Source organism: Megascapheus bottae, chromosome 12 (assembly GCF_031878675.1).
Source record: "Megascapheus bottae isolate mThoBot1 chromosome 12, mThoBot2.hap1, whole genome shotgun sequence".
NCBI classification, from domain to species: Eukaryota; Metazoa; Chordata; class Mammalia; order Rodentia; family Geomyidae; genus Megascapheus; species Megascapheus bottae.
The window spans coordinates 55,401-82,706 of NC_143520.1; the positions used below are offsets into that span (position 1 = coordinate 55,401).

The 27,306-nt window shown below is 37.4% G+C and overlaps 1 protein-coding gene across 1 annotated transcript; it reads right to left on the reverse strand.

Moving 5' to 3' along the window:
- Positions 1–825: 825 nt before the first annotated feature.
- Positions 826–27,078, reverse strand: Zc3h15 (zinc finger CCCH-type containing 15). Its single transcript, XM_090342499.1, has 10 exons — positions 26,863–27,078; positions 19,179–19,280; positions 15,932–16,043; positions 15,326–15,478; positions 14,589–14,680; positions 11,354–11,536; positions 8,470–8,616; positions 8,239–8,340; positions 7,616–7,739; positions 826–5,409 (listed from the first exon to the last, which is right to left on the reverse strand). Exons 1-10 carry the CDS (start codon positions 26,935–26,937, stop codon positions 5,219–5,221), a joined length of 1,281 nt encoding a protein of 426 aa, XP_090198625.1. The 5' UTR covers positions 26,938–27,078; the 3' UTR covers positions 826–5,218.
- Positions 27,079–27,306: the final 228 nt, after the last annotated feature.

The following is a 27,306-nucleotide window of genomic DNA, read 5'->3' on the forward strand; positions in this document are numbered from 1 at the left end:
ACTATAATACAGTACTAGGAAGGTTGAGGAAAGAGTACACACTTTGAAGCTTCTCTAGGATAGACTGTTTCAAAAACAAAATTCTTTGTTGCCACAAACCTTTGTGGGAAAGACAAGGGTGTAGAGTGAGAAGCTATTAAGATTGACCAGGATCTCCTGTACTTAACCTGTAAGGTTCATAAAAACTTGTTAGCTGGACATTGGTGTCTCATGCCTGTGATTCTAGCTACTCAGGAGACTGAGATATAAGGATCATGGTTTGAAGCCAGCCTAGGCAGGAAAAATGTGAAATTTTTAGCCCCATGACTGACAAGACTGAAAATATGCACAATTAGCACCAAACTAGATTATGTGATGCTTTTTTTTGGGAGGGGAGATGGGGGTGGGGGGTGGGGAGAGGTGTCAGACTTTAACTCTGGGCCTGGGTGCTATCCCTGACCTCTTCAGCTCAAGGCTACTGCTCTACGACTTGAGACACAGTACCATTTCCAGTTTTCTGGTGGTTAATTGGAGATAACTGTCTCACTAGCTGGCCCCATGGCTCATGACAGCAATCCTACCTAGTCAGAAGGCTAGATCTGAGGATTGCAGTTCAAAGCCCGCCTAGGCACTAAAGTCCATTATACACTTATCTCCAATTAACCACCAGAAAACTGGAAATGGCGCTATGACTCAAGCAGAAGGGTGGTAACTGTGCCCAGGCTGGCTTTGAACCACTACTCAGCCTCCTGAGTAGCTAGGATTACAGGTGTGAGCCACCCGTGCCTGGTGTGATTCTTTCTTACTTCTATCCTTTAATCAAGAAAAACAGGCTTAAACTATCCATGACTCACTTTCTTTTATGCAGTAGAAAATGTCAGTAATCATAACATACACAATTACTTTTAACTAAAAATAAATTTTAAAAACCCTCAATTTTTACTTTTCCTTTAACACGGGTAATCAGTGCAAGAAGTTGTAACATTTAAGTCTTGGTACATCAGAAAAAAAACAGTCCATGGCATTAATCAATGTGGTTAATTAGCTTGTACACAACCAATAATACTCTTATCTCCATAAATTAACTGCTTTTTCCAAATAAATGTTAATTCACATATTACCAAAAAGATTTAATTACTTTCACTGCCTACTGAATTCTACATATTCAAAGATGAACATCCCCCTAATACAGTGGATGCTACTTCTCTCACATTAAATTTTTATAAAAGCAAATATATACAATATATACAATAGTGCACAAATTGGAAATGGGCTACACAATTACATTATTATATACTATACTTTTGACTTCAGAGGTTCAGTTAAATACACAAGTCTTAATACTACATTTCTATACATGCTGTAAAGTTGTAAGCAAGATTACTCAGAATAACTACCAGTTAAATATGGTAATACACCAAGTTCTTTAAATGTACAGATAAGAGGCAAAGTGATGGCCTTTGTCATGATTAGTTCCTAAATATAGATAAAACAAAAAATAATTCACATGTAAAATAACAGTTGTGGGGCTGGGAGTTTTTGGCCTAGTGGTACAGTGCTTGCCTAGCATGCACGAAGATCCGGGTTCGATTCCTCGGTACCACATACATAGCAAAACGCCAGAAGTGGTGCTGAGGCTCAAGTGGTAGAGCTCTAGCCTTGAGAAAGTCCAAGGACAGTGCTCAAGCCCTGAGCCCAACCCCAGGACTGGCAAAAAAAAAAAAATAACAGTTGCACATTTGGAAAGAAACTGAAAAATGTGGTCCTTTGAAAATACGGCTATAAGTTGTAAAAGAACTGGTAATAAAACATCGGTAAGTATTCACTGATGTGTATCTATGTGCACTCATAGTATTATAGGAATCGAACTTACAATCTTAATGCTAGGCAGGAGCTCTACTACTCAGCATCTTCCCAGCCCTCCCTTTACTTCTGGATTAGTAAGGCTAACAAGACACGGCTAATGAAACTAAGCCCCGGTGCGTAAGAGCTATAAGGACCAGTTTAATTTATATATGTTTGTTTAAAAAGCAGAGCAGCTGCACCTGTGTCTCTAGGGATCAAGCACAAAATAATCAATTTTGCCTGAAAATGGCCATGACATTGATGCTTTAAAACAAAACAATGATAAACACAAAATCACTGAACATGCCCACAATCTGAATGAAAAACTATCCCTTAATGACAAGGTACTACTTTTTCTAAAATACATACTTATATCAGGGACAATCACATCTAAAATTGCAATCTATAGTCTATACCATCTATAGTGTCTAAAATAAGTACTCCCTTGAAAATGCACAAACATATCTGGTGAATATAACCCTTCTATTAATTACAATAAAATATATGAAAAAATGCACAAACATATTAATTGAAAAACAATATCATTTTCAAGTAAAAAAACACAAAAGAGATATATACAGCATTAAGAAAGGTGTAATATGGAAATGTATTTTGTAGTATTTTTTTTGTTTCCAAAGATAAAATGAAATTTGGTTTAATATATCACTGCTGCCACATTGTAGTATAATTACAGGTTAGCATCTAGTACTTCTAAGTAATGGAGAAAGAAGTTGCTATCTTCCAGAAAACATGACTACAATTAAAATATACACCTAAAAAGGAATAAAAAACACCAAACGGAAGATTTTGACAGTAGATGTAGTTGAATTTGTATGGTATGAACAGTGTATTAAGTCCCTAGAAGCAACCATGTAATAGTATTTATATCAGTATCATTTATGTATGTGTTATTTGGAGTGATCTAAGCTTTTCATAAAATACAAAGTTCATTACTATGAAAAAGAATAGAGCTCACAATACTATGAATGGTGTCTATGAACCACTGTCAAAGTCTTTTTGTGAGTTAAGACTTGGGGATGGAGACAATGCTTTTTTATGATTTATTACATCTAAACGTTCCATCGGTAGATTCATTGTCACATTCTAACAGTCACAGTTAATTACTTCAAAATCAAAGTAAAATGTATAGTTACATAATTTACACCAGTTCTTGTACTGGAGGAAAATATCTGAAAAGCCATCTGGGCAACCTAAGGTAAGAGTCATAACATAAGAATTCTGTAGAATAAAGTATCTGGTAAACATGGAATCACTCATTAGAGGCCAGAATAGTTACAATGGTACTCTGGTGCAGAATTATGCCAATGAAACTTCATAGATACTAAGGACAAAAACATTTTTATACATGCAAATTCATCTTTTAAAGCACACAGGCAAAGTAGCACAAAGTCCCATTTCCTTTGTGGTAGAAAGCATTTTCAAGTTTTTGGTTTTCTAAACTATAGCCATTTTAAATGAACCTAAACCACATTACTGCAGATAGATTATATAGAGAGCTATGTTAACAGTGGAAATTATGTAAGAGCAATTTGGGAGAAAAACTAGTTGAAATTAAGGTTATATATAAATGGATTAGTAACAATTGACTGTACTAATTTGGAATGTACCTGGAATAGTACAAAGGTATTAATATTAGTTGCTGGTATAACTACATTAGAAGCACATTTAATTTTCCACTTAGAGTAAATGCTTCTGTTTTGTCTAGTGAGTGTGCAGTCTTTATAATGGAAAGGTCTTTCAGGTCAGATAGAAGAAGGCCATCTAAGAATGACTATTTTCATTCCGAAATGTTTTGAGTCCTCTTAACATGGTTTATTTACATAATGTTTAAATAATACTTTAGCTTAAACTTTTTTTTTGGTCATGTGCTTGAACTCAGGGGCTGGGCACTGTCCCTGAGCTTTTCTGCTTAAGGCTAGCACTGTACTACTTTGAGCTACAGCTCCAGTTCTGTTTTGCTAGTCATTAACTGGAGATAGGAGTTTCATAGACTTTGTCTGGGCTGGCTTTGAACCTTGAGACTCAGATCTGTCTCCTAAATAACTAGAAAGTACAGGAGTGAGCCACCAATGCCTGGCTTTAAAAAAAAAAAAAATTAAAAGATGGGAAATAAACTTGCCTCAGGATAGTCTCTAAAAAATGTCAACTTTATTACTGCTATTGAAAAGCTAAGATGTTTCATAAAGTTTGGTATTATTTGACAAGATTTACAATCATTGTGTTTAAAATTTTAAATTGTATAATTCATCTTGGGCAGAAAGCAGCAGTTACCTTAAAAATTCATTGATAGCTACAAGCAACTAAAGCCATATTGTAGTGTTTACACAATAAAATGGTGGGAATCTTCACACAGTAAACATATTAACAAATTACATCAAGATAAAAATGCTATAAACCTTATTTTCTCAAGAGAATCTCAATAGCAAACATTCTTGGCACAAAATTTCCTGGTAAAAGTGTTTACTTTCGCAAATTTTAACACTGAATATCAATGTTGATTCTGAATTATATTTAGTTCAATTGTAGGCAATCTTAGATTAGGCTGATAATCTGCTAATTCAGTAATTACCCTTTCATGTAACAGCACTTATCGAGTCTTGGAAATTTTTTATTAAGTTCATTCTTAGTGCTATCAGGTCTGTTATAAGCCTTAAGGAAATCCAGCCTGTCTTTGCATTAAGGGATACCAACCACATATGTAACTAAAATCCTCACGTTACAAATGTTAAGAAAAACTTAAAACAAAGGCCCATATTTGGATTTTAATGTATGATGGTCTTTATTTACAATTTTATTGGCAAAAAAGAAGAGGAAAAACTCTCTAAGACAGTTTAATACAGGACATTATAGCTAATCCTATCTGATCAAAGTTCTATTTCAACTCTCCATCTAATTGTCCACAGATATACAATACTGAATCTGCATATGCAGTTTCCTTTAATCAAGTACAGTGCTCACATTTTAGGCAGTCTTTAAGACACATAAATACAGAGGAAAGGAAATCATTAAAAACTGCATCAAATGTAGGGTATTTTAAATATAAATTCATGTTGCTCCTGGTTATTACATATATGCAATGAAAATCAAAAGGTGGTCAAGCAATTGCACTTCCTAGGAACAATTACAACAACCAATCATTGTCTGCAACAACCATTATATTTTTAATTTATCATGTACTACTCTGAACTTACTATGAGATGTAGCCAAAGTCAGAAGAAAAGATGTAGGGAGAATATTCCTTTTCTGGAGGAGAGTAAGCCCTCCAGAATCAACATGGGAAATAAATATCCTGTTGTTTCTAGGTGGCAAAAATGAATACGGCCAATTTCAACTCATGATGAGCTGACTTAACTTTTTATCAACTTGTCTGGTGTCATTCTTCTAAATCAAGTGTGTTTAATTCTTCTTCTAATTCATCCAAATCTTCCCCAGTGAAAAGATTTTCATCAACAGGAACAGCATCAAGGGCTCCGTTTTCCTGTCCCTCTCCTTCGTTGTCCTCTTCCAAATCACTTCTTTCACCATTTTCTGCCCTACCTCCAGATGCTTCACTTAATTTGTTTTCTACAAATAAAAATTGAAATCAATAAGGCATTGAAACAGAAAATACTACTGCATTAACAATAGAATGCAAGGACAAATTATCTCTAATTTGTTTCCTTTTTTCATGAAAATATTTCCTGGGATTGTAGACACAAGAACTGGTCTTTCTTTTTCTGAGCTCATTTATACTAATTAACTATGTTTACTGCAGAACCTTGATTCTCATTGTAGATATTTGACTAATTATGATTTGTATGTTTTAAGACAAAATGAAATGTCTACATTTGTTCCTTACAACTTCTAGTGATTTAGCTTTATAAATAGTCAACTTCCAAGTAATGCTTTGTTTGAATAAATGGTTATTGGTCAAAATGTGTTTTGTAAATAGTAGCTAAAATGCACTAGTTCTAATGTTGTGAACATGGAAAAAAGTATTGGGATTGGGGAGGAAGCTCAGTACTACATAATGCCAAATTAAGACTTTTTTCTTTTTGATGTGCCAGTACTGGTGATTTAACTCAGGACCTCACATCTTCACTTGGCTTTTTTGCTTAAAGCTCGTCCTTTACCAGTTGGACCCACATTTCTCCTTCCAGAAAAACAATTTTTAATGCCTAGTTTACATTTCAGCTCAGGTAACAAAGTCTTGGGAACCACTTGTGCCTAGGGTTAACAAAGCCCTACTTAAAAAATAAGTCTAGGGCTGGGAGTTTGGCTTAGTGGTAAAAATGCTTGCCTAGCATGGATGAAGACCCGGGTTCAATTCTGTGGTATCACATACACAGAAAGTAGTAGGGCACTAGGCCTTGAAAAGCACAAGGGCAGTGCTCAGGTCCCTGAGGAAGACAACAGTTGATCAGCATTTTCAGATGCCACGTTTTACACTATAGTTTGTATACTTTTATTGCAAAAAATATTCCTTTCCACACTAAACATGCCAATCTTTTACTCCTGTTTTCAAACCCAAAGCATAAACTGACATATTGCCTACTCTCTATTTTCATACTTAATTATCACTTGTATTTCCAGGTCTTGCTTTTCTTTTTTCATTTTTATTTTCTCCTATTCTATTAGGTCCTTTTCTCTAATCTTTGTACACATTTCTTTTTTCCATGTCTGAAAAAGCTTCCCTTCCCCCCATAATCATGCCTCCTTCCCAAAGTGGGAAGTGGGTTTGTACTCATTTTATCCTCTTCATTCTCCTATTATTGTAGTGAACACTGGGATCCTGTTCTAACAACTCATTCTGAGTTAATTTCAACCAGTAATTTACCTATAATTCTATCCTACTTGTTTCTTTCTAAAACTTTTATGTCTTAATTTCTTCCCAAACCTGTCTTTTTAAAGTTCTTTTTTCTTTGAGGCCAAAGAGAAATATCGTAAGATATTATATCAGGCCAGGAGGTTGGCCTAGTAGTAGAGTGCTTGCCTAGCATGCATGAAGACCCAGGTTTGATTGCTTGGTACCACATACATAGAAAAAGCTGGAAGTGGTGCAGTAGCTCAAGTGGTAGAGTACTAGCTTTGAGAATGCCCAAGGACAGTGCTCAGGCCCTACGTTCAAGCCCCATGACTGGCAAAAATAAATAAATAAATAAATAAAATAAAATAAAAATAAATCAAACAGGGGCCAGGAGTTTGGCCTAGTGGTTAAAGTGCTTGCCTACCATGCACGAAGACCCAGGTTCAATTCCTCTGTACCACATACATAGAAAAAAGCCAGAAATGGTGCTGAGGCTCAAGCAGTAGAGCTCTAGCCTTGAGAAAGTCCAAGGACAGTGCTCAGGCCCTGAGCTCAAGCCCAGGACTGGCAAATCAATCAATCAATCAATCAAACAAAAAAACCCCATCACATCAGTGTCTGTACCAAATGTCTATGCCTCACTCACTTATCAATGGAGACGACTTTCAACTCTTTTTCTTCTACAAATGATTATACTGTATAATACCACTTTTGGTAAGAAAGACCCTCAAATTTATAAAGGTCTCCAATTGAACTGATTAGCTACATACACAAACTTTTTTTGCTCCCCTTATAATTTTAGTTAAATTTTTTTATTATCCACTCTGATAATTCTACAGTTTCACTATTTACTACTGTTATATATGGCCAAACAATATATTTATGTTATTGATCAGACACCTGGACATACTAAAGTTGCTAAAACTGGCTTGACCATTTGATAGTTTCCTAGTTCTTAAAATTCTGCAAAAGCCAACTACTTACCATCTTTATCCAAAGCATATGTGTTGAATCTTTCAAGACTGGCTACTGTAATACCTGTCTCATCCACAGCTCTAGGGACATACAGACTTAAATCTATGTCATTTACACTCATGGAATCATCAACCTTAACACAGAGAAAACAAAGTTGTTAGATATGAGAACAATTCTCACAAATCACTTTAACTCCTAACATTTCATATAACATCATCAATGTTGAGTAAAAACAACTGATCAACTATTGTCAAAATTCATTTTATTTTCTAAACTTCTTGTTATGTTTAGTGCCTTTTCCTCTACGTCACATATTTTGAGTATTATATCCAACGTACAATTTTGGAGTGATTATACACAAAATGAACAGTACATTAATTGCTATTACTAAAATGTTCACAACCACATGACTATTCTTGTCCCATACTCTGTACTTTTATGCACTCTATGGTGTATAGATTACCATGTGTCCATATTACAGATCAGGGTAGAGTTCCACAGAAATTTCCCACTGATAGAATAAAGAATGGAGGAAGTTTAGTCCCACAACTAATGGCTTTTTAACACAGTACTCCATTGTATTACATCTTGTTTTTCCAAGGAACACAGATGAATGCAAAATTTCCACTCACCTCATCACTTCCTGTTCCCTGAATGTAACGGGTATCATCTGCTTCCTCATCATCATCATTGACAAGTTCAGGACGAAATTCAAACACTTCACGACCACTGATCTATTCAGACACAAATATATCAACTCAAAGAAAAGTAAAACATACGTGATCACTAATTAAACACATGCATAATTAAGTAAAGAAAAAAATCTTGCCACTATTATCAGTTTGTATGAGTTCAGGACATACCACTAGTGCCTTCCCTGCTTTGAAGTCTGCTTTTCTTCTTTCCATATCTTGTTCAAGTTTATCAACCTTTTCTTGTCTTTTCCTTTTCTTCCATGCAAGAAAAGATTCTAAAGTGATTTTGGTAACATTTGGACCTAGGGCAGAACGCTGCAAAGACAAGAGTTAAGGTTATCAGAATCATGTTTAATAGCAGTATTCTCTTAAGGTACTTGTCTTGAATATAATCATAGTCAAGATAAAGTATAAGCTAGATGAATGGACTTTTACCTTATATGGCAAAAAGCAAGATGGGCACCCAGAAACACTGGTACTCAGAAATATGTGTTACTCTGACCTAGATAATCTTTTTTTATTGTTAATTTTAATTTTTCATTATTTTAAAATATATTATAATAAAAAGATTATACTTGCCAGATAGAAGGTGCATTACTTCACAAACATTGCTACCTTTCTCATGTTTTTGTCCCCATTTCCCTCTCCCCTCTCTCTCCCCTCATCTTGTTTTCCCTCCTTCCCTATCCTATTTCAAATAAACATATATACAATGTAGCACATAACAAGATACTGTAAAAATATGAGATAACCAAGGGACAACAAAAGAGATGAGAAATAACATAGTACATTAAGAACAACAAGCACACATTATACGGCTCTTGCCTCTATATCCTGGAGATTCTTTCATTTAGCCTCATCTTATATGGTTTTTTGTATCTAGATTTTGAGCTATTGTAACCCTCTACTGGGAAAGTCCTACGTTTGTACTAATTATTACAAACGAGGGAAACCATTGAGCCTATGTTCCTTTGGGTCTGGCTTACTTCACTTAATATTTTTCCCAAGTCTTTCCATTTCCTTATAAATGGGGCGATGTCGTTCCTTCTGGCGGCAGCAAAGAATTCCGTTCTGTATAAATACCACATCTTGTTGATCCATAAATCATTTTCTATTAGTTTTATATCTTGGGCTACAAACCAAATAATATGCCCAATATGGTTATAGCTTTATTTGTCTAAACCTCAGTGGTTGTGGTGATGAGTGTATATTCCAATATATTACCAACTATCATGTTCTGCATTCTCCTTAAAGGGGAAGCGGGGGATTCCCATAGGTCTCTGGTGATGAAGTCAATCATGCCCCAAGGGAGGGCCTCTGTACCCTGTACTCTAGATTTGGCCTTGCTTCTCTACTTGAAGTTTTTTTTTTTTCAGTAGTTAGGGGACTGAAGAATCTCAAGGCGCAAACACAGCTCTCCTAATTCTCTAGGAAAATTTCCTGCTTGGTTAAACCTAGGCTGACTGTAAAAGGTTCTTGCACAGAGATGTTATCCTGCTGAGGTGTCTCCAAGCTGGAGAGCCTTTCAATTTCTGAATTGGATCTGCATCTATAAAAGGGTGAGGGATGAGACTTCATTCTGTACTGGCACCCAATGCCTGCATTCGTAACCTGACCTTCCTTTAGACTATTCAGTTGTATATTTACATGCTTATTAAAAATGGAGGATGCACTAGCAGACTGACAGCCATCCTGTCTCATGAAATCTACTGCCATTTGGCTAGTGGTTGTGATTATTATCCCTTTCCATTTAAGTAGTTTCAATGAAACTGAGACATAGAAGGATCAGTAAGTCAGGTCACTAGAATTTTGTGCTATATACAAAAAAAAAAAATTCTTTTTTCTGCTGAGCCACAACACAAACAACTAGTTTAGAAACCTCTTTTGTCATATGTTCCCAGGGGAACAGTACTTTTAGCCCAATGATACAACGTATTATGTGCATGCTAGATTTAAAAGATAAAATACAGGGATCACATACACACCCACATATACACAGGGGAGAAGAACATGCCTTTAACTGTGGGACAGATTGAGGCTGATGGTACATACTGGTAGGAAAGGGTGTTAGCAAATGTACCAGTATTCAATTCCATCTGTAAATGAAGATAGCAAAATGAAACTCACTGAAATCTGCTGAATAACAGGGGGCAGTAGACATAGGAAAAGAACAAATGAAGGTGTCAATATGTTTAAAATACTATATGTAAATGTATAAAATACCAAGAGAAACCACTCTGGGCAATTAACATATAATACAATACAAGAACAGTAGTATAAAACAAGTTCAGGTCCTTCGGGGATGGGGTAGTGATGGGAGGGGTAGGCAACAGAGGAGGGTGAAAGAAGTGAATATGGTCAAAGTGCTTTATGTACTTGTACATATAATACTAGCTACTCAGTAGGCTGAGATCCGAGGATCGAGGTTCAGAGCCAGCCTGGGCGACTCTTATCTCCAATTAACCATCAGAAAACTGGAAGTGGTTCTGTGGCTCAAGGGGTAGAATGCCAGCCTTGAGCTGAAGAGCACAGTGACAGCTCCCAGACCTAGAATTCAAGCCCCATGGAAAAAAACAAACAAAAAACCATTTCAAACTGGAAACTGACAAAACATTCTTTTTTGTGTGTGCTGGTTTTAGGGTTTGAATTCAGGACCATGTGTTGCTTGGCTTTTTGCTCAAGGCTGAACCATGTTTCCACTTCTAGCTCTATTCTGGCTAGTTGCAAATATTCTCATAGGCTTATCTGCTCCAGGTGGCTTCAAATCATAATTTTCAGATCTCAGCCTCCTGACTCATCAACACTTTGAGTAATCCATTCTCAGGAAAATAATTTGCTAATCAGTAGCTAGCTCTTAGGAATGTTATATGTCCCTGAAATAACATTGGGTTGGGTAGTGCACATGGCAGTTTATATTTTAGACATGAAATTGAAGTTGCACAATTTCAGGAAAAGGATTGCATTTTTCACTTTTCATAACACACTATTGCCCCCAAGTGGTAAATATTAGAAATCACAATACATTTTTAAACATTAGGAAGTAAATAATTACCTCTCTTTCAATCAAGTCTTCCAATGAAATTTCATCTTCTTTCTCCTCTTTTTTTTTGTCCTTTTTCAATACAAATCCTGGAGGAAGCGCATGGCGATACATGCAGTTATCACCTCCTCCGGGACATACCCAAAACCAGCCATACTTGTTATTTTCAATAGCTTCAAGGAAATGCTTGCACACCTAGAGAGAAGGTATTATTCAGAAATACTGTCTCAGTGTAGTCTGTTTCATTGGTAAACACTTAGATATATGGAACAAGTACATTTGTTCATATCTTGGTGCTAACTTTATGTACATATACAAACATCCTTATACATATAAAGTGGCAAATTCTTCATATAAATTTTCTGATTTCTGAACTATATGATCATGTTTCAGGCCTTTGTTAAATGTATGTGTGAGGCTTTCTAAATAAATTGGCATATATATAAAGATATAAAAACAAACATGGGAAGTCCAGGAGAATGGTTATGGTAATGCTTGCCTAGCATGTGTGAGGCTCTGGATTTGGACTCCTGCAGCAAAAAAACAAAACAAAACAATCAAAAATACCCAAAATGATTTTGTTTTGATCCTTTCCTCAAATTAGTCATATGCAAGAAGATAGACACTATTTAGATGACCAAGTTATATAATAAGTCTGTCTTAACTCCAGATTGTTTACATGCAGGTTTTAGCAGGTTTGAATTCAAAATAAAATAAAATCAACATGTTAAATCACTGCGTGTATTACACAGCTCACTGAAGGTGAACACATTCCAAGATAGTCAGGTCCTATCTTCAGTCATGTTTACATTGTGAGATTTGCTGAGTGTTTCCCTACTCCTAATCTTTGTGAAAATCTGCTTCCTAAAAAGTAAAACGTAAGGTAACTCTCCCAAGACAGAACAGTCATGTATAGTGTTTTCAGTGATAGAGGGATTTTTTTTTTTTTTGCCATTCCTGGGCATGGACTCAGGGCCTGAGCTATCCTTGGGTTCTTTTTACCACTTGAGCCTCAGCACCACTTCTGGTTTTTTTCTATGTATGTGGTACTGAGGAATCGAACCCAGGTCTTCATGCATGCTAGGCAAGCACTCTATCACTAGGCCAAACTCCTGGCCCCTAAAAGGAAAATTTTAGATTCATTAAAGAGGCATTTCTTTGAATCAAGCATCTGTAGTATTTAGGATAAAGAATATAAAATAAGGTGGTTGTTGATGAGCAGTATTAATATATACAATTAATTTTTTGTGATAGTAATACAGCCTACGCTATGTGGGTTCAGATGTGCTCTATGTATAATATAGGTATATTTGAGTGATTTTAGAGCCATAAATGCTATGCATACAGAGTATTCCAAGTTTCTCCTCAACAATAGTCTCTTGAAAATACACTTATGGACACCAAGGGTCTACTCCATAAGCTACTCTGCATGTTTTAGTCATGAGAAAAAAGAAGTTAAAAATAGGATTTTGCCTTTTCAAACATGTAGGGGTCCAATTATACTGAAGCTTCATAGTAACATCAGTAAATAAGATTATTTTTTTTCTAAAACAAAAGAACAAGAACAATTCAAATACTAAATCCAAAAAACTAACACATGTATGTGAATCAAGCATTTAAAGCACCACAGAATTGTCAAGACTAGTCAATTGTTCTGTACTTAATATGCAGACAGAATTTAGGGTTTAAGAAATACATCAACAAACTGGGTGTGGCAACTCATGCCTGTACTCCTAGCTACTCAGAAGGCTGAGATCTGAGGATAAAATGAACTCTTATCTCCAATTAGTCCCTAGAAAAGGGGAAGTGGGGCTGTGGTTCAAGAGGTAGGGTGGTAGCCTTGAGCTGAAGAGTTCGGGGACAGAGCCCAGGCCGAGTTTAAGCCCCATGGCCCACCAAAAAAAAAAAAAAGCAAATTTTAAAATGTAGACCTCCTACAATACTAGAGATACTACCTACTAAAAATTTTTGGAATTCATAGGTGAACTTAATTTTAATATTCTCCGTAGTTGGCTTTTTTGTTTATGTGGTACTGAGAAATCAAACTCAGGAGGGTCTCAAGCATGGTGGACAAGCACTTTACCACTAAGCCACATTCCCAGACCCCAAAGAATAAATTCTTAAAAAGTTATACAAGTTCTAGTTATTGTGCACAAGTACCTTTTGGGGGATGAGTACTGGTATCTGACCTCATGACTAGTCTAGCTGGGCATGAACTCTTAACCATCCTTTTTTTTTTTTTTTGGGTGGGGGGGGGGAAAGAGCTTGAAATCTGGGCCTGAGCATTATCCTGAGCAATTCAGCTCAAGGCTACCGCCCTACCCCTTGAGCCACAGAGTCTATCTCTTCAGCGCCACTTCCAGTTTTCTAGTGGTCTAGTGGTCTTCTAGTGGTCTCCGTGCTAGCCCTGAGCTTTTGTGGTTGAGATTAGTGCTTGCTCTACCACTTTGAGCCACATTATTATTTGTTTTTTTTGCCAGTTCTGGGGCTAGAACACAGAGAGATAGAGTCTCGTGGCCTTTCCTGCTGGGGTTAGCTTCAAATAGCAGCTCTCAGATCTCAGCCTCTTGTAGCTAACATTATAGTAAGCCATTGGTGGCTAGTGCTGCTGTAGTTATATACATACATATATATATATATATATATATGTGTGTGTGTGTATATATATATATATATATTTTTTTTTTTTTTTTTTGGCCAGTCCTGGGCTTGGACTCAGGGTCTGAGCATTGTCCTTGGACTTTCTCAAGGCTAGAGTTCTACCACTTGAGCCTCAGCACCACTTCTGGCTTTTTTTTTTCTTCTATGTATGTGGTACCGAGGAATCGAACCCGGGTCCTCGTGCATGCTAGGCCAAACTCCCGGCTCTGCTGTAGTTATATTTTTGATAGGCTCTGCCAGTTTTTTTTGGGGGGTGGGGGGGTGGGGAACCTTCTATTATGCCTCTGATATATCTGAGATGACAGCTGTGTTCTACCATGCCCAGATGATGGGTTGAGATGGAATCACTATAACTTTTTTTTTGCCTGAGTTGCCTGGAACCATGATCTTCCTGATTTCTGACTCTCAAATATCCTAGACTACAGGCCTGACATGATTTCATTTTATAAAAAATTGTTAAGTACCTTACATTGGTGAAATGAAATTTTCTAACAACTTAATAATCCAGTGGAAAATAAGATACCTTGCCATATAATTCTCCCTAATAATAAATGTCACAGCAACTCAATTCAAGAAAAGGACATACTATTTGAGTTTTTGGTTTTTTCTTTTCCGCCTCACCGTGCTTCTTGTTCACTACTTCTTCCAGCTTTTTCTCATCCCAATTTTCCATTGTGTCTAAATAAAAAGAGACAAGAGGAGTAAATGTTTACTTCTATCTTTGGTTCCCATCACATATACTTCTTTAAACAGACAGCAATACTCTTATGACTCAGTTAAAACAATTTTTTTTCCTCCATTAAAACACTAAAAGCTTGCAAAATTATCAAAACTCTTAAGTGGACGAGGCAAATGAGAATGTAGAACTAGAGTACAGAGTAACAGATCAATTCAAAATAACTCAGTGTTGGGCTGGGAGTTTGGCCTAGTGGTAGAGTGCTTGCCTAGCATGCATGAAGACCTGGGTTCAATTCCCTGGTACCACATACATAGAAAAAAGCCAGAAGTGGTGCTGAGGCTCAAGCGGTAGAGCTCTAGCTTTGAGAAAGTCCAAGGATAGTGCTCAGGCCTGAGCTCAACCCTAGGACTAGCAAAAAAAAAAAAAAAAAAAAAAAAAGTAAAAATAATTCAGTGTTATTTTAAGCATCCTTATTTAGAGAATCAAAGGCAATAATAATGTGACAAATTCAACTTTTCTAAGAAAATAGTAAAAACAACTAATTATTCTTTATAAACAATACCACTGGGACTGTTTTTCAAGTTACTATCATATTAACAAATAAAAATAAGCATTTATTTTTTAAGATTATTAAAAAGAAATACCTTTTTCAAGTTCTTCATCTCTTGCATCAATGTAAACACTTCGTTTTTCACATTTTCTCTCCAAGGTCAAGTCATGAGAGAACTTACATTTATCCCCTTTAGTACACTGTCCTTGCTTGAAGAAAGCACATACCACAGACTTGGGATCTGCACCTGTATCAGATAGGATATGGAACTTGTATTAAAATCTGCCATACTACTAAGTACAGCTTGCATTATGGGATATAGCTAAACTTGCTTTCTATTCATTGTAGTGGAAGGAAAACACCAAAGGAAATTAGTAGAATCTTTAATTTAAAAAGTTACTTCTACAGAAGTAGTTTAGATCTTTTTTTCTTTTATTCGTACTAAAAACAGGCAGCAGAAGGTGAGATACCAAACACACAGGTTATTCCAGACCAAAGAGTATACACAACTAAAGCTTTATCTTGGGTATTGCAGAAATCAGGTATTTTTCAATAAAAACAAATTTCTAATTTTGTCTTAAGTGTCAGGCTAATGGCTAGAGTTATACAACTCCATAGCTAATTAACATGAAAACCTGAAAAGAATAAAATAATAATTACATCTGATTGAACAATAACACCTTTGTTATTTAAATTTTACCTTTACTTATTTTTTGAGCAGCAACTACAGGTTTGAACAGTTCATTTAGTTCTTGCAATTCTTTCTTCTTATCATCTTTCTTCAATTTCTTTTCAGCTTCACTCTGTGCAACCTACAAATATTCCCATGTTTAACATGTAAATTACAAAAAGTGTTTTCACTATACAGTAATTGCTAATAACAAAGGTATCTGAATATTTACTCTTTACCTCTTATGGCATATATTAAATATTGTGATTAAACTCTATTAAATGAAACTGATAAATCTTGTGATGAATTCTTTTTTAGTCTGTAAATCAGTATGATATCCAGTCTAATGCACATTCAGAATCTTATGGCAATAAGGATTGTTGCCAATTAAGCAATACATGACCAACAATTTTACCAAATGGCTCTAAATTGAGGTATTTTCCCATGAAACTAACCCACTTCCAGAAATGGATGATCCAGTTTGATGAGAATGGATCCCAAAGTATACAGTCACATAATAATTGACTGTACCACTCAAAAAACTAAAGGATACTTGTTGAAAAACATCTAGTCTAAGATTAATGTAACATGGCTCTAAGTACATGATTTAAATACATATCTAATACAATTAAGAGATCCCATCCAAACATTTACATATCTGGTCTTATGTCAGATAACAAGAAGACAAAGGTGTTTAATAAACTCAGAATACAAAGGAAACAGACATGTCAACAACTGTAATATTATGGCACTTTGAGAAGAAGGAGTGAAATATGCCTAAACAAAGAACACAGAAAGTGTTAGCCAGTGTCAGAATAGAGATGAGAGGAAAAGGCTACCAGCAACACCAATGGGAGGACTTGAACTGCTTAAGTGTTCCGTATGCAAGAGACAAACATTAAGTTTTACTTTATCTGGATCAGGATGGCAGTACTGTGGACACATTGGGAATGAAACTGGTATAGACAAGAAAACACAAGAGCTTATATAGTAAGGATGAGGGAAACAAAGACAGCTAAGGTGTAGAATAGATACAACATGAAGTGTTCAGTGTACAGGAGCAAGAAAAATTTAGGATTATCATATGTATGATTAATGTTGCTAAATGAGACAGGAAATACAGGAGGAACAGGTTAGAGGACAGAAGGTGGAGACTAGCTCTGTTTTGGACACACTGAGCATAAAATGCTTACACAGAATCTGGGTGGAGCTATTCAGAAGGCTATTGCACTGGTCATAGACTAACTTCACTGTAACTAGAGAGGGTCTGGTCTGAGACAGAGAATATTAAAATAACAGTTTATAGACAACTGTTTACAAGTTTACAGATACAAATGACAATTCCTCAAAGAGTATCAATGTATTAACTAGACCAAAAAAACTTGAACAACCTATAAGAAATCAAGAACATTATTAGAAGAAACCAGAGAAAGAAGAAATTTAGGGAAGGAATGGTCAAATGATAGAACTGGGTGAAAGACTTCAAATTCTCACTCTGACCAGATGGTGTAGGTATTTCTTTTTGAAGAAATAATTTAAGTCACTCTTTTTAATAAAAGTATCTTTTGCTCATTAGGCCCATTTCAAACAAAAATATAAGGGAAAATTACATCATTAAATGTATTAGAAGTTGTAAGTCAAGTTCAGTGTGATAGTCTATGCATGTAATTTTAGTATTTAAAAGGATGAGAATGGTGGGTTACAAGTTTGAGGCCAGCCTAAGCTACCTAGTCAGACTTCATTTCAAAAAAGATAATAAGGCGCTGGGGGAGTGTCCTAGTGGTAGAGTGCTTGCCTAGCATGCACAAAGCCTTGGATTCGATTCCCCAGAAGCACATACACAGAAAAGGCTGGAAATGGTGCTGTGGCTCAAATGATAGAACGCTAGCCTTGAGAAAAACCCAAGGATAGTGCCCAGGCCGAGTTCAAGCCCCAGGACTGACCAAAAATAAATAAAAATATAAGGTATATACCTAATTTATTTATTTTATGACCTGTAAGAGCAAGTTCAAATTTAAGATCCTTAGGAAAACTAAGGGTAAAGTCCAGCAATAACACAGTTCTGATATAGCTAGCTCATGGCTCCTCCTCCTTTCATTGTCCTTTGAAACAAAGGGGAAGCAGAAGGTGCAGGAGAGGAAATGGTGTGGATGCAGACTCTGACCTAATCCACTGGTATGGGGAAGGGGCATTTGTAGGTCCTGTAAGGCTCAAAGATATTATAAGGGACCTGTGGGTTGACACATCCTCTCACTGATTGCCTCCTGGATGGAGAGACTTGGATCCATCTGACATAATAAAAGCTAAAAAATCCACTGATTTCAGTTTAAAAAAAATCACAAAGTATCTACAATGTGTACAAAAGGAATGTTTCAAAGTAACAAGAAAGAGATAAGAAAGAGAAAGAAAAAATAAATTCACAAGGATGTAAATAGTCAAGTCACAGAACTACAGACCTAAACATCTAACAGCAAGTGAAAGATTCCCTAGTAAAGAGGAACAATGGAAAATGCAATACCATTTTATTTTTTTGTGGGTCATGGGGCTTGAACTTGGCTTACTGTCCCTGAGCTCTTCAGCTCAAGGCTACTGTCCTACCCCTAGAGCCAGAGCACCACTTTCAGTTTTTTAGTGGTTATTTGGAGATGAGTCTTTCAGACTTTATTGTCTGGGCTGGCTTTGAACCACAATACTTAGATCTCAGCCTCCTGAGTACCTAGGATTACAGGCATGAGCCATTGTGCCCAGCTGTAATACCACTTTATAGGTATCATATTGGTAAATACCAAAGAACCATAGCACCGATTACTCATGCATTGTAAATGAAAGTTTTAAGGATTACAGCCCTATAGAATCTGATCAAGTGAATTTATTAAAATTAGAAATCTATTTCCTTTCCTCTAGAAACAGAAAGACTACTAGCAGCCAATAATTTCTGCCAAGAAATAAAAGAGCATATTTAAAAAACATGTGTATAAGGTTATCACTTGTAGAAATATTCTTGGTGTCTTAAAGTTGAAAATAAATCAAAGGTTGATGAGCAGCCAAACAGATAAAATATATCCATCCTGTAGAATAGCCATTCTACTCTAGAATAAGAGCTGTATGAAAATGGCTTGGAGGAATATGTAAGTACTACTGCATCAACAAAAGATAACATGCAGAAAGTTTAGAATAAGATTCTATTGTGAAATACAATGACAAAAATCAAATACTTTTATCTGTTGACAGGTACTCTATAATAGTATATTCTAAGAAAATATGGAAATTTATTTACCTGGCGTGGATTTTGTTGACCAAATTTAACTTGATGAGTGACAGCTTTGATAAACTTCTGTTGTTTTGCTCCTTTCTTATTCTTTAGGCCAAAAGTTTTGTCCTAAGTAAGAATATAAAAATATCTCAGTCATTTTATAATCATTTTTTTCCAGTGACGTCTACATCATTCCCTCAAAAAAAAAAAAACCCCAAAACTAAAAACATCACCCACTATTCTTCTCAACTTAAAAGTAGCATCATAAGGTACATACTAAAAGAAAATCATCACTAATCTTATATGTCAACTAACAAATAAGGCTTTGGTGGTTGGGTGTGTGTTCAGGATTCATTGAGTATATGTATAGAAATGTCATAACAAACATTCTTGCACAACGAACAAAAACCACCATAGAAAATCTATTTGTGTTTGGGAAAGTATTTTAAAATATACTTGTCTTTTTTTTTTTCTGCTGTGGGGATCAAAACACAGGGCCTCCTATGCCTAGTGTTGTCCCTAAAACAGAGAAGGCCTCTGATTTTTCTCCCTTGAGAATATACCTATTTGATGAAGTCAGAAAGTCACAAATAGTTGTGGATAGAATAGCTACCTATTTCAAATGCTTCCAATCCAGTTCTCAGCTTCTTGCCGTCTGTACTACCTAGCCTCTCCATTATTATTATTATTATTTTTTATTTTTGCCAGTCCTGAGGCTTTCTCAAGGTTAGCGCTCTACCACTTGAGCCACATCACCACTTCTGGCTTTTTCTGTGTATGTGGCATCGAGGAATTGAACCCAGGGCTTCATGCATGCTAGGCAAGCACTCTACCACTAGGCCATACTCCTGGCCCTGGTCACTCCACAATTTTGTGGAGCAAATTCACTTGATTTTCAATGGCTTACTCCTTGGTGGGCATTCAGTTCCAGTTTCTGTTTCCTCAACTCATCCAACTACTAACAATCTTCATATGATGAAGCTCAATTCCAAAATATAATTTGTATTTTTCTTTCTCATTCTGTTGCCTCAGGGTGGATTCAGAAAGAAAGACGTAAATGTCTTTATATTACATTGGAAACTTTTCCAAGACCCTCTCCTAGCCATTTATCTAAAATAAAATAGTATTGAGGGAAAAAAAAACACTAAGTAAATCAAGTAAGACAAAAAATGCATATTATCTCTCATATATGGAAGTCAAATCTAAAGTATAAATATATAAGCAAACATGCAGAGCCACATGGGGATCAGGGATTGGGACAGATGAAAATACAGTGGGTGACACTGATTAGGATGCACCGTACATATGCCATGATGAACTGACATATAAAATATACTGAACTTTTGGCTGGGAGTTTGGCCTAGTAGTACAGTACTTGCCTAGCATGCACAAAGACCCAGGATTCCACGGTACCACATATATAAAAAAGCTGGAAGTGGTGCTGTGGCTCAAGTGGTAGAGCACTACCTTGAGGAAAGCCCAAGGACAGTCAATGCTCAGGCTGAGTTCAGTTCCCAGGATTTGCAAAAAAAAAAAAAAAAAGAAAAAAAGAAAAAAAAATATGTTCAACTTTTGCACAACTATTTATATAAATACAATGCAGTCATGATTATCTCCAGAACCAGTAAAACAGATCTTCATTGATTTTAAGATTGAAAAGCTCAGAAGGGTTTAGTTTAAAAAAGGGTATTTTTCATTGGAAGTATCACTTTATTCACAATACCCATTATCTATTCATATACTTTACTTTTCCACATTTCATGTTTTAATAATCCAACAAAGTACTACAAAAAGGTCTCTACAGCTTATGTACATAAGAATGGGAAGCACATATGAGCCAAAGTTTTCTGCACCAGGCTTAACAAATGGCACTCCTTGTTATAGTGGAGATATCTTTAATGGCATACTTTGTTGAAAACACTGGTTCTCATGCGAGGAGGAGGAGGCTCTATGTAAGAACACATTCAGGATTAAAGTACAAGAGCATCTGTAGATGTACTGCCAAAAAGGAGTATAAGTGGGGTTCAACCCATGCCTCATATGTAATTACAGAAAAGAAATAAAGCTATGGGTAAACAAGACTAAATAACGGGGTGGACAGTGACATTTACAGACTTAGGTGAAAAAAAGTCTAAGGGAAGGAACATGGCCAGATAAGAGAAAGCACAGGGGCTGGGAGTTTGGCCTAGTGGTAGAGTGCTTGCCTAACATGCATGAAGACCTGGATTGATTCCTAGGTACCACATACATAGAAAACCCAGAAGTGGTACTGTGGCCCAAGTGGTAGAGTGCTTGCCTTGAGTAAAGTCCAAGGACAGTTTTTAGGCCCCAAAGTCAAGCCCCAGGATTGCCAAAACAAAAAAAGAAAAAAGAAAATAAAGTACAAACAACAGCAGTTTCTAGTAGAGGTATGTAAATTCCAGATACCAAAAGAAGAAAAAAAAAATTAGGTTAATTATAGGGCAATAGCAAATAATTGGCCAGTCTACAGAGACAATAAATAAATAGTATTTTGATCATCTGTAGAGTTCATAATTCCCAGAGAAAAGGAATCATTCATTAAACATATTCTCTTAAATATAAACGGAATCTTAACCCTATGATTGAGTGTTATTTATTCCAAAAGTACAGAAACAGGAATGTTTGATTCTTTTTATGAGGTTAAAAGGGGCAAACTGTACAGAGTGAATGTTTAATAGTCTAGGCTGTAGATTCAGACTGTTTTAATCCTCAACAGTTGGGTAGATTATCTTCTGAGCTCTAGTTTCCTTACTGAAAATAAGTTTCAATCTACCCTAAAAGTTAAAAGATTTGTAACAGAGAGGCAGTATAACACAGTGGCTGTCAATATGAACTTAGGAACCAAATTCCATGGCTGAATCCTGGCTTTGTTCTTCGTTTAGTAACCCTGGGCAAGCTATTTAACTTCCTTAACTGTAAAAAGGAGAGTAAGAAATACATTAAGAATATTAGTTGATATATATGTATTGCCTTTATTCAGTTAGTCTTTCTTCCTCCCAAACACTGACGATTGTATTTAGCACAAAAAGCCTGAATTATTAAATGACTTACTTGATTACAAAGAGTTCTTTCCACTATGAAAACTATGTACTTTAGAGATAAAAGCCTCTTGGACTTTTTAAAGTTCGGGTGATCCTCAGATCTCAGCCTGTGTGAGTCATTGATGCTTGGCCTAACAACAGCTCTTGGCAGTAGGATGATTCATAATTTGGGATTATCCAACAAGTTATTTCTATGGACAGACACTTACCTGAAGACTGATCGAGACTTTGAATGGGGAGTATTAAGTAGAAGGCTTTGGTGAGCTCTAATTTATGATTAAAATAAAAGTAGGAGGAGAGTGACCCATACTGGATTGATAAGGTCCCCAAAATTAGGCTATAGGGAATGAATGTGTATGTGTTCAATGGATCTGAAAAAGTGAATACAAAGCAGTTTGGAAAACATGCTGTAGGATATGAATGGTAGGTCAGGCCTCTAATACTAGCATGCTGCGAGGCTGAGGCAAGAGGACTGACAATTAGAAGCCAGCCTATCCAACTTGGAGAGTGAGAACCTGTCTCAAACAGAAAAGAATTGCTCTGAAGTACCAAAGAGCTTTAATGCACAATGAATTCTAGAATTCACTTAAAATTCTTTCTTCTTGGTTTTCATCCTCAGGAAACCTTGCTTCTATACATGCTAGCCGTTATTTCTTAAGGAATCAGGTGAAATGAGTGAGTGAACATTGTTCCAAGACAATGCATTTTCTTGTTCATTTATGTGATGCGACTGATTAATCTAGCTTCAAATATTCAACAGTTGACATCATTTAAAGTTCACGGGTAATCAATACATTTTACCTACTGGATCTGAGTTATACGTCCCTATCACTGTCTACTATTACAAGTCCTTAAGTCCTGGCTATCCATAATCCAAGTATTATTTCTTCTCTTTCATAATCAAATTCCTTACTGCTCAATATTAACTCTACAACTAAATTTTAGTAATAAGAAAGCAAATGGTATACACTATTTGAGACGAACATGTGAATAATATAACGAACTATAATCACCTTTCATATATTCATCTCAGAAAGTGTTTTCATACAAATGACTCATGAAATTTTAGAGTAAAAGAGTATGTAGACAGTGCAAATAGAATTCTAAATAAGTCCCTCAATTCTTTTTAATTATTATTTTTGTTAAATCATGTGGCTTGAACTCAAAGCCCTGAGCTCTTTTCCTCAAGGCTAGAGTTCTAATACTTTGAACCACAGTGCCACTTCTAGTGTCCTGGTGGTAACTGGAGATAAAGAAGTCTCAAGGACTTTCCAGCCTGGGCTGGCTTTGAAAGATCCTCAAGCCTTAGTTTCCTCAGTACCTAAGACTACAGGCATGAGCTACCAGTACCCACCTACTAGTGTTCATTTATAATATTAACAAGAGCTGTCATCTACTGAATATATTGCCACATGGCAGGCACTTCATGTATTATTCAACTCACAGCTCTGTAATAATAGAAAAATTAGGTCTATTTTTCAATATGAGCAATATTTAGATCCACCATGCATCTTGTCCAAATTAGAGATAGGAATATGAAATATGGGACTTTTGAACTCAGGTCTACAAAACTTTAAAGATGATATTCCCTTTACTGAATTCAGCTACACCTCTTGCTAAATGGAAAGGGCTAGATTGGTGTGTGCAAGCACTTGGGGTTAATACTAAGCAACCCACCCACGCAGTTACTTTTCTTGCCTGCACTTTTTGCATTTTACTGGAAGTTCTCACAAGAAGGATACTGTTCCTTTTCCACAGTGGAAAAGCATCCGCAGCAGCACCTTTCAACAAAGGTACAGAACATGGGAAAGATAGGAAAGGCAATTATTTACTTAAAAATCAATCTATCTATCTATCTATCTATCTATCTATCTATCTATCTATCTATCTATCTATAAAAAGGCAGGGAATCTAGTGGTAGAGTGCATGCCTAGTACGCACAAAGAGCCAGGTTCCTAGGTAACACATACATAGAAAAAGCTGGAAGTGGTGCTGTGGGTCAAGTGGTAGAGCTCTCACCTTGAGAAAGCCCAAGGACTCAAGCCCAGGACTGGTGGGGGAAAAAAAAAATCTCTTAAAAAGCAATGCTCCTAGGTGGCTCATGCCTGTAATTCTAGCTACTCAGGAGGCTGAGATCTGAATATCAAGGTTCAAAGTCAGTCTGGGCACAAAAGGACATTTTATCTCCAATTAACCTCTAGAAAAATGGGAAGTGGGGCTTGGCTCATGGTTAGGGTAATAGCCTTGAGCTGAAGAGCTCAGGGATAGTGCCCAGGCTGAGTTCAAGCCCCATGACCCCTCCCCCTCCCATAAAGTAATGCTTAAAAGATTGAGGGTTTAGCTCAGTGATAGTGTGCATATATATATATATATATATATATATATACATACACACACACATATATACATATATATGGCTGCTGTTTAGAGTTAGACGTTTTCAACATGTGAAATAGACCAGGGTATTTTTCCAGAAACAAGAAAAAACCTGAAAACTAGTTTCAATTAGAGATTATGTTCATTATGAGATTATACTTAGCTTACATGTCTTGGTAACAAAAACCTATTGTAGTAGAAACTGTACAAATAATATACAGAAATTGATTTTTAAAGGTTTCTAGACTAAGCATGACTGGGGAGCTCAGAGCTAAGCCTTGTCTGCTTCTTCTTATCTCCTTGTGGTAGTCATTGAAACATGGCTAGAGCTCTACAGATGTTAAAAGCACAATAAAATGAAGGATGAAATACATCACTCCATTAATGTCTTTTTTTTTCCTTTTTCTTTTTGGTGGAGCTTGAACTCAGGGCCTGGGCTCTTTTGCTCAAGACTGGCACTCAACCACAGAGACACACAGAACTACTCCCAGTGGTTAAGAGTCTCACAGACTTTCCTGCCCATGGTGACTTCAAACAACTATCCTCAGATCTCAGCCTCCAGAGTAGATGAGATTACAGTAATGAGCTGTAAGCATCCAACGGATTTTTCTTTTATTCAGTTAAAAAATGTCTTCATGTGTTCTTTCTCATGAGTTACTTTCACTAATGAAAATGAAGCTGCTTTCAATTTACCTTAAAGATAAGCTCCTTAGCTGCATAATAGTTCAAGGGCAAAATACATGCTTTGAAAACAAGGGACTGGAGTTCAATATCCTGCAACTGTTTTCCTCACTCTTATCTGTTTAAAGATTAAAGGGGTCACACTATATGTATAATATTTAAGAGTTGATAGGCTACTATAAATAGCTTTATACAAAATGCCTTAAAGATTTTTCCCTTTCCTTTTGGCTGGGAAGGGTGGATTAAGTTGTAGTGACACAGCCTTGCAAGCATGGAACCCTATGTTCAAACTCCATTAATGCTAAAAAGAGAAAATCTGTTTTCCAAGTTAAAAAAAAGGGCAAATAAATACATATGTAACCCTATGTTCTGCAATGCATTAAGTGTATTTTAGGTTGTCATGTTACATTTGTTTTTATGTTTTACTTTGTATCTTCATCGGTTGAGACAGTACTGAATGCCACCAGATATATGTCAGTAATACCGTTTGTTTTTTTAAAAAAAACTGTAGATAAATTTGCTTTCTCAAATGCCTGACTGTACAACCAAACCCAGAGAACTCGCACTGTTTAAAAACTCACTGTATTAAAAAAAAAAAATCCAAAATCTAATTTTGAAACATTCAAGCATTTTGGTCATGATTTTGAAAAAGTACCTATTTCCTAAGAGGTTAAATTATTCAGATATACCTTATGCTGTAAAATCGTTATAACTGTTTCCAATTACACGAAGAATTCATGACATACTCTCTATGTATGAAGATTCATAGCAGAAAACCAGAGACTAAATACCTCCTTGGGGCTACGTGATTGATGTCTATGGCTCACTAGCTTAAAGAAACGGATCCAGGCGTTGGAGGAATAGGTGAGGAATACTTTTTCAGACCGTCATTCAGGTGGTACAGGCTCAGTGCGGTAAACAAACACATAGAAGAATGTATGTGTCTACCCGACACTGTTTTTATCTCATCTACACCAGCCTCCAATCCTGTAAAGCGTTACTCCACTTTAACTCAGACGAGGTACCAGAGAGAAAAGTTCACAGGTGGATTCAGAAAGACGAAGGAAGACACCTGGTGACGATGGCTGTAGGGGTCGAAAAAGTTCCCAGCAGTAACCCGGGAGGATGGCGAGGACAGCACCCAAGGCCTTGTCACCAACCAGGCCTCCAGGAAAGACCCGAGCCCGTCCCGCGTTATTTCCCGACCCACCCCTCTGGCAGCGTGCGCCTTCGTGAGGGCTTCGGCGTGGGGCCCGCCCGGGGGACCCCTGGCCCCCGTGGGTGAGGGCGGACGTGGGGGGGAGGCGGAGGCGCGGAGCCCCGGCGCGACGTGTCGCCCGCCCGCGGGCCGCGTCACTATTGCTGGCGGCGGCAGCGTCCTCAGGGCCGGGCGGGGGTGGAGGGGGTCGCGGACCCCCCGAGGGCCGCGGGCCGGAGCACGTGGTCTCGGGGGCAGCGCGCGCGCGCGGAGGGTGGGGGTGGAAGGCCGAGGGTGGCGCGCCCGGGTCAGGCGTGGCGGGTCGCGCTCGGGGGGCCGGGGGTCGCCGCCCGGAGGCTCGCGGCGCCGTGGGGGAGGGGCGGGCACTCACTTCGATAATCTTCTCCTTCTTTTTCTGTTCCGCCTTTTTGCTGCCCCCGGCCTGAGCCTGTTTCTTGGGGGGCATTGCGGAGACCAATGGCACCGGCCAGACCTAGGCGCGGATGGATACCGTCGGACTCGGAGGGTGAAATTCAGCGCCCGGTCCGGAGGAGGAGGAGGTCTGGCCGCCGCCGCCGCCGCCGTCGCAGCACACGGAAAGCGTGTCGCTCATTCGCCGCCGGAACGCGGCCTTTGCGACAGGCCGGCGTCGCAGAGCATTGTGGGAAGCGACGACCGGTGCCCGGAAGTGGGTGTGAGCGTGCGCAGTTGGTATGTCCGGCCGGCAGGGGGCGAGGGCGAGACGTGGGAAAATGATTTCGCGTCGCACGTGACGTCGCGCCTACCCCCGTCTTCCACCGGGGGGCGGGGCTAGGGGCGTGGCGTCGGAGGCGGA

Bases quoted from the DNA above. Each gene is read 5' to 3' on its own strand.
- Zc3h15 (XM_090342499.1), bottom strand. From the start codon at position 26,937: ATGCCCCCCAAGAAACAGGCTCAGGCCGGGGGCAGCAAAAAGGCGGAA. The intron at 19,281-26,862 runs GTGAGTGCCCGC...ATTCTTACTTAG, and splicing joins AGAAGGAGAAGATTATCGAA to GACAAAACTTTTGGCCTAAA. The intron at 15,479-15,931 runs GTAAAATTTAAA...TATCTGATACAG, and splicing joins TGCTCAAAAAATAAGTAAAG to GTGCAGATCCCAAGTCTGTG.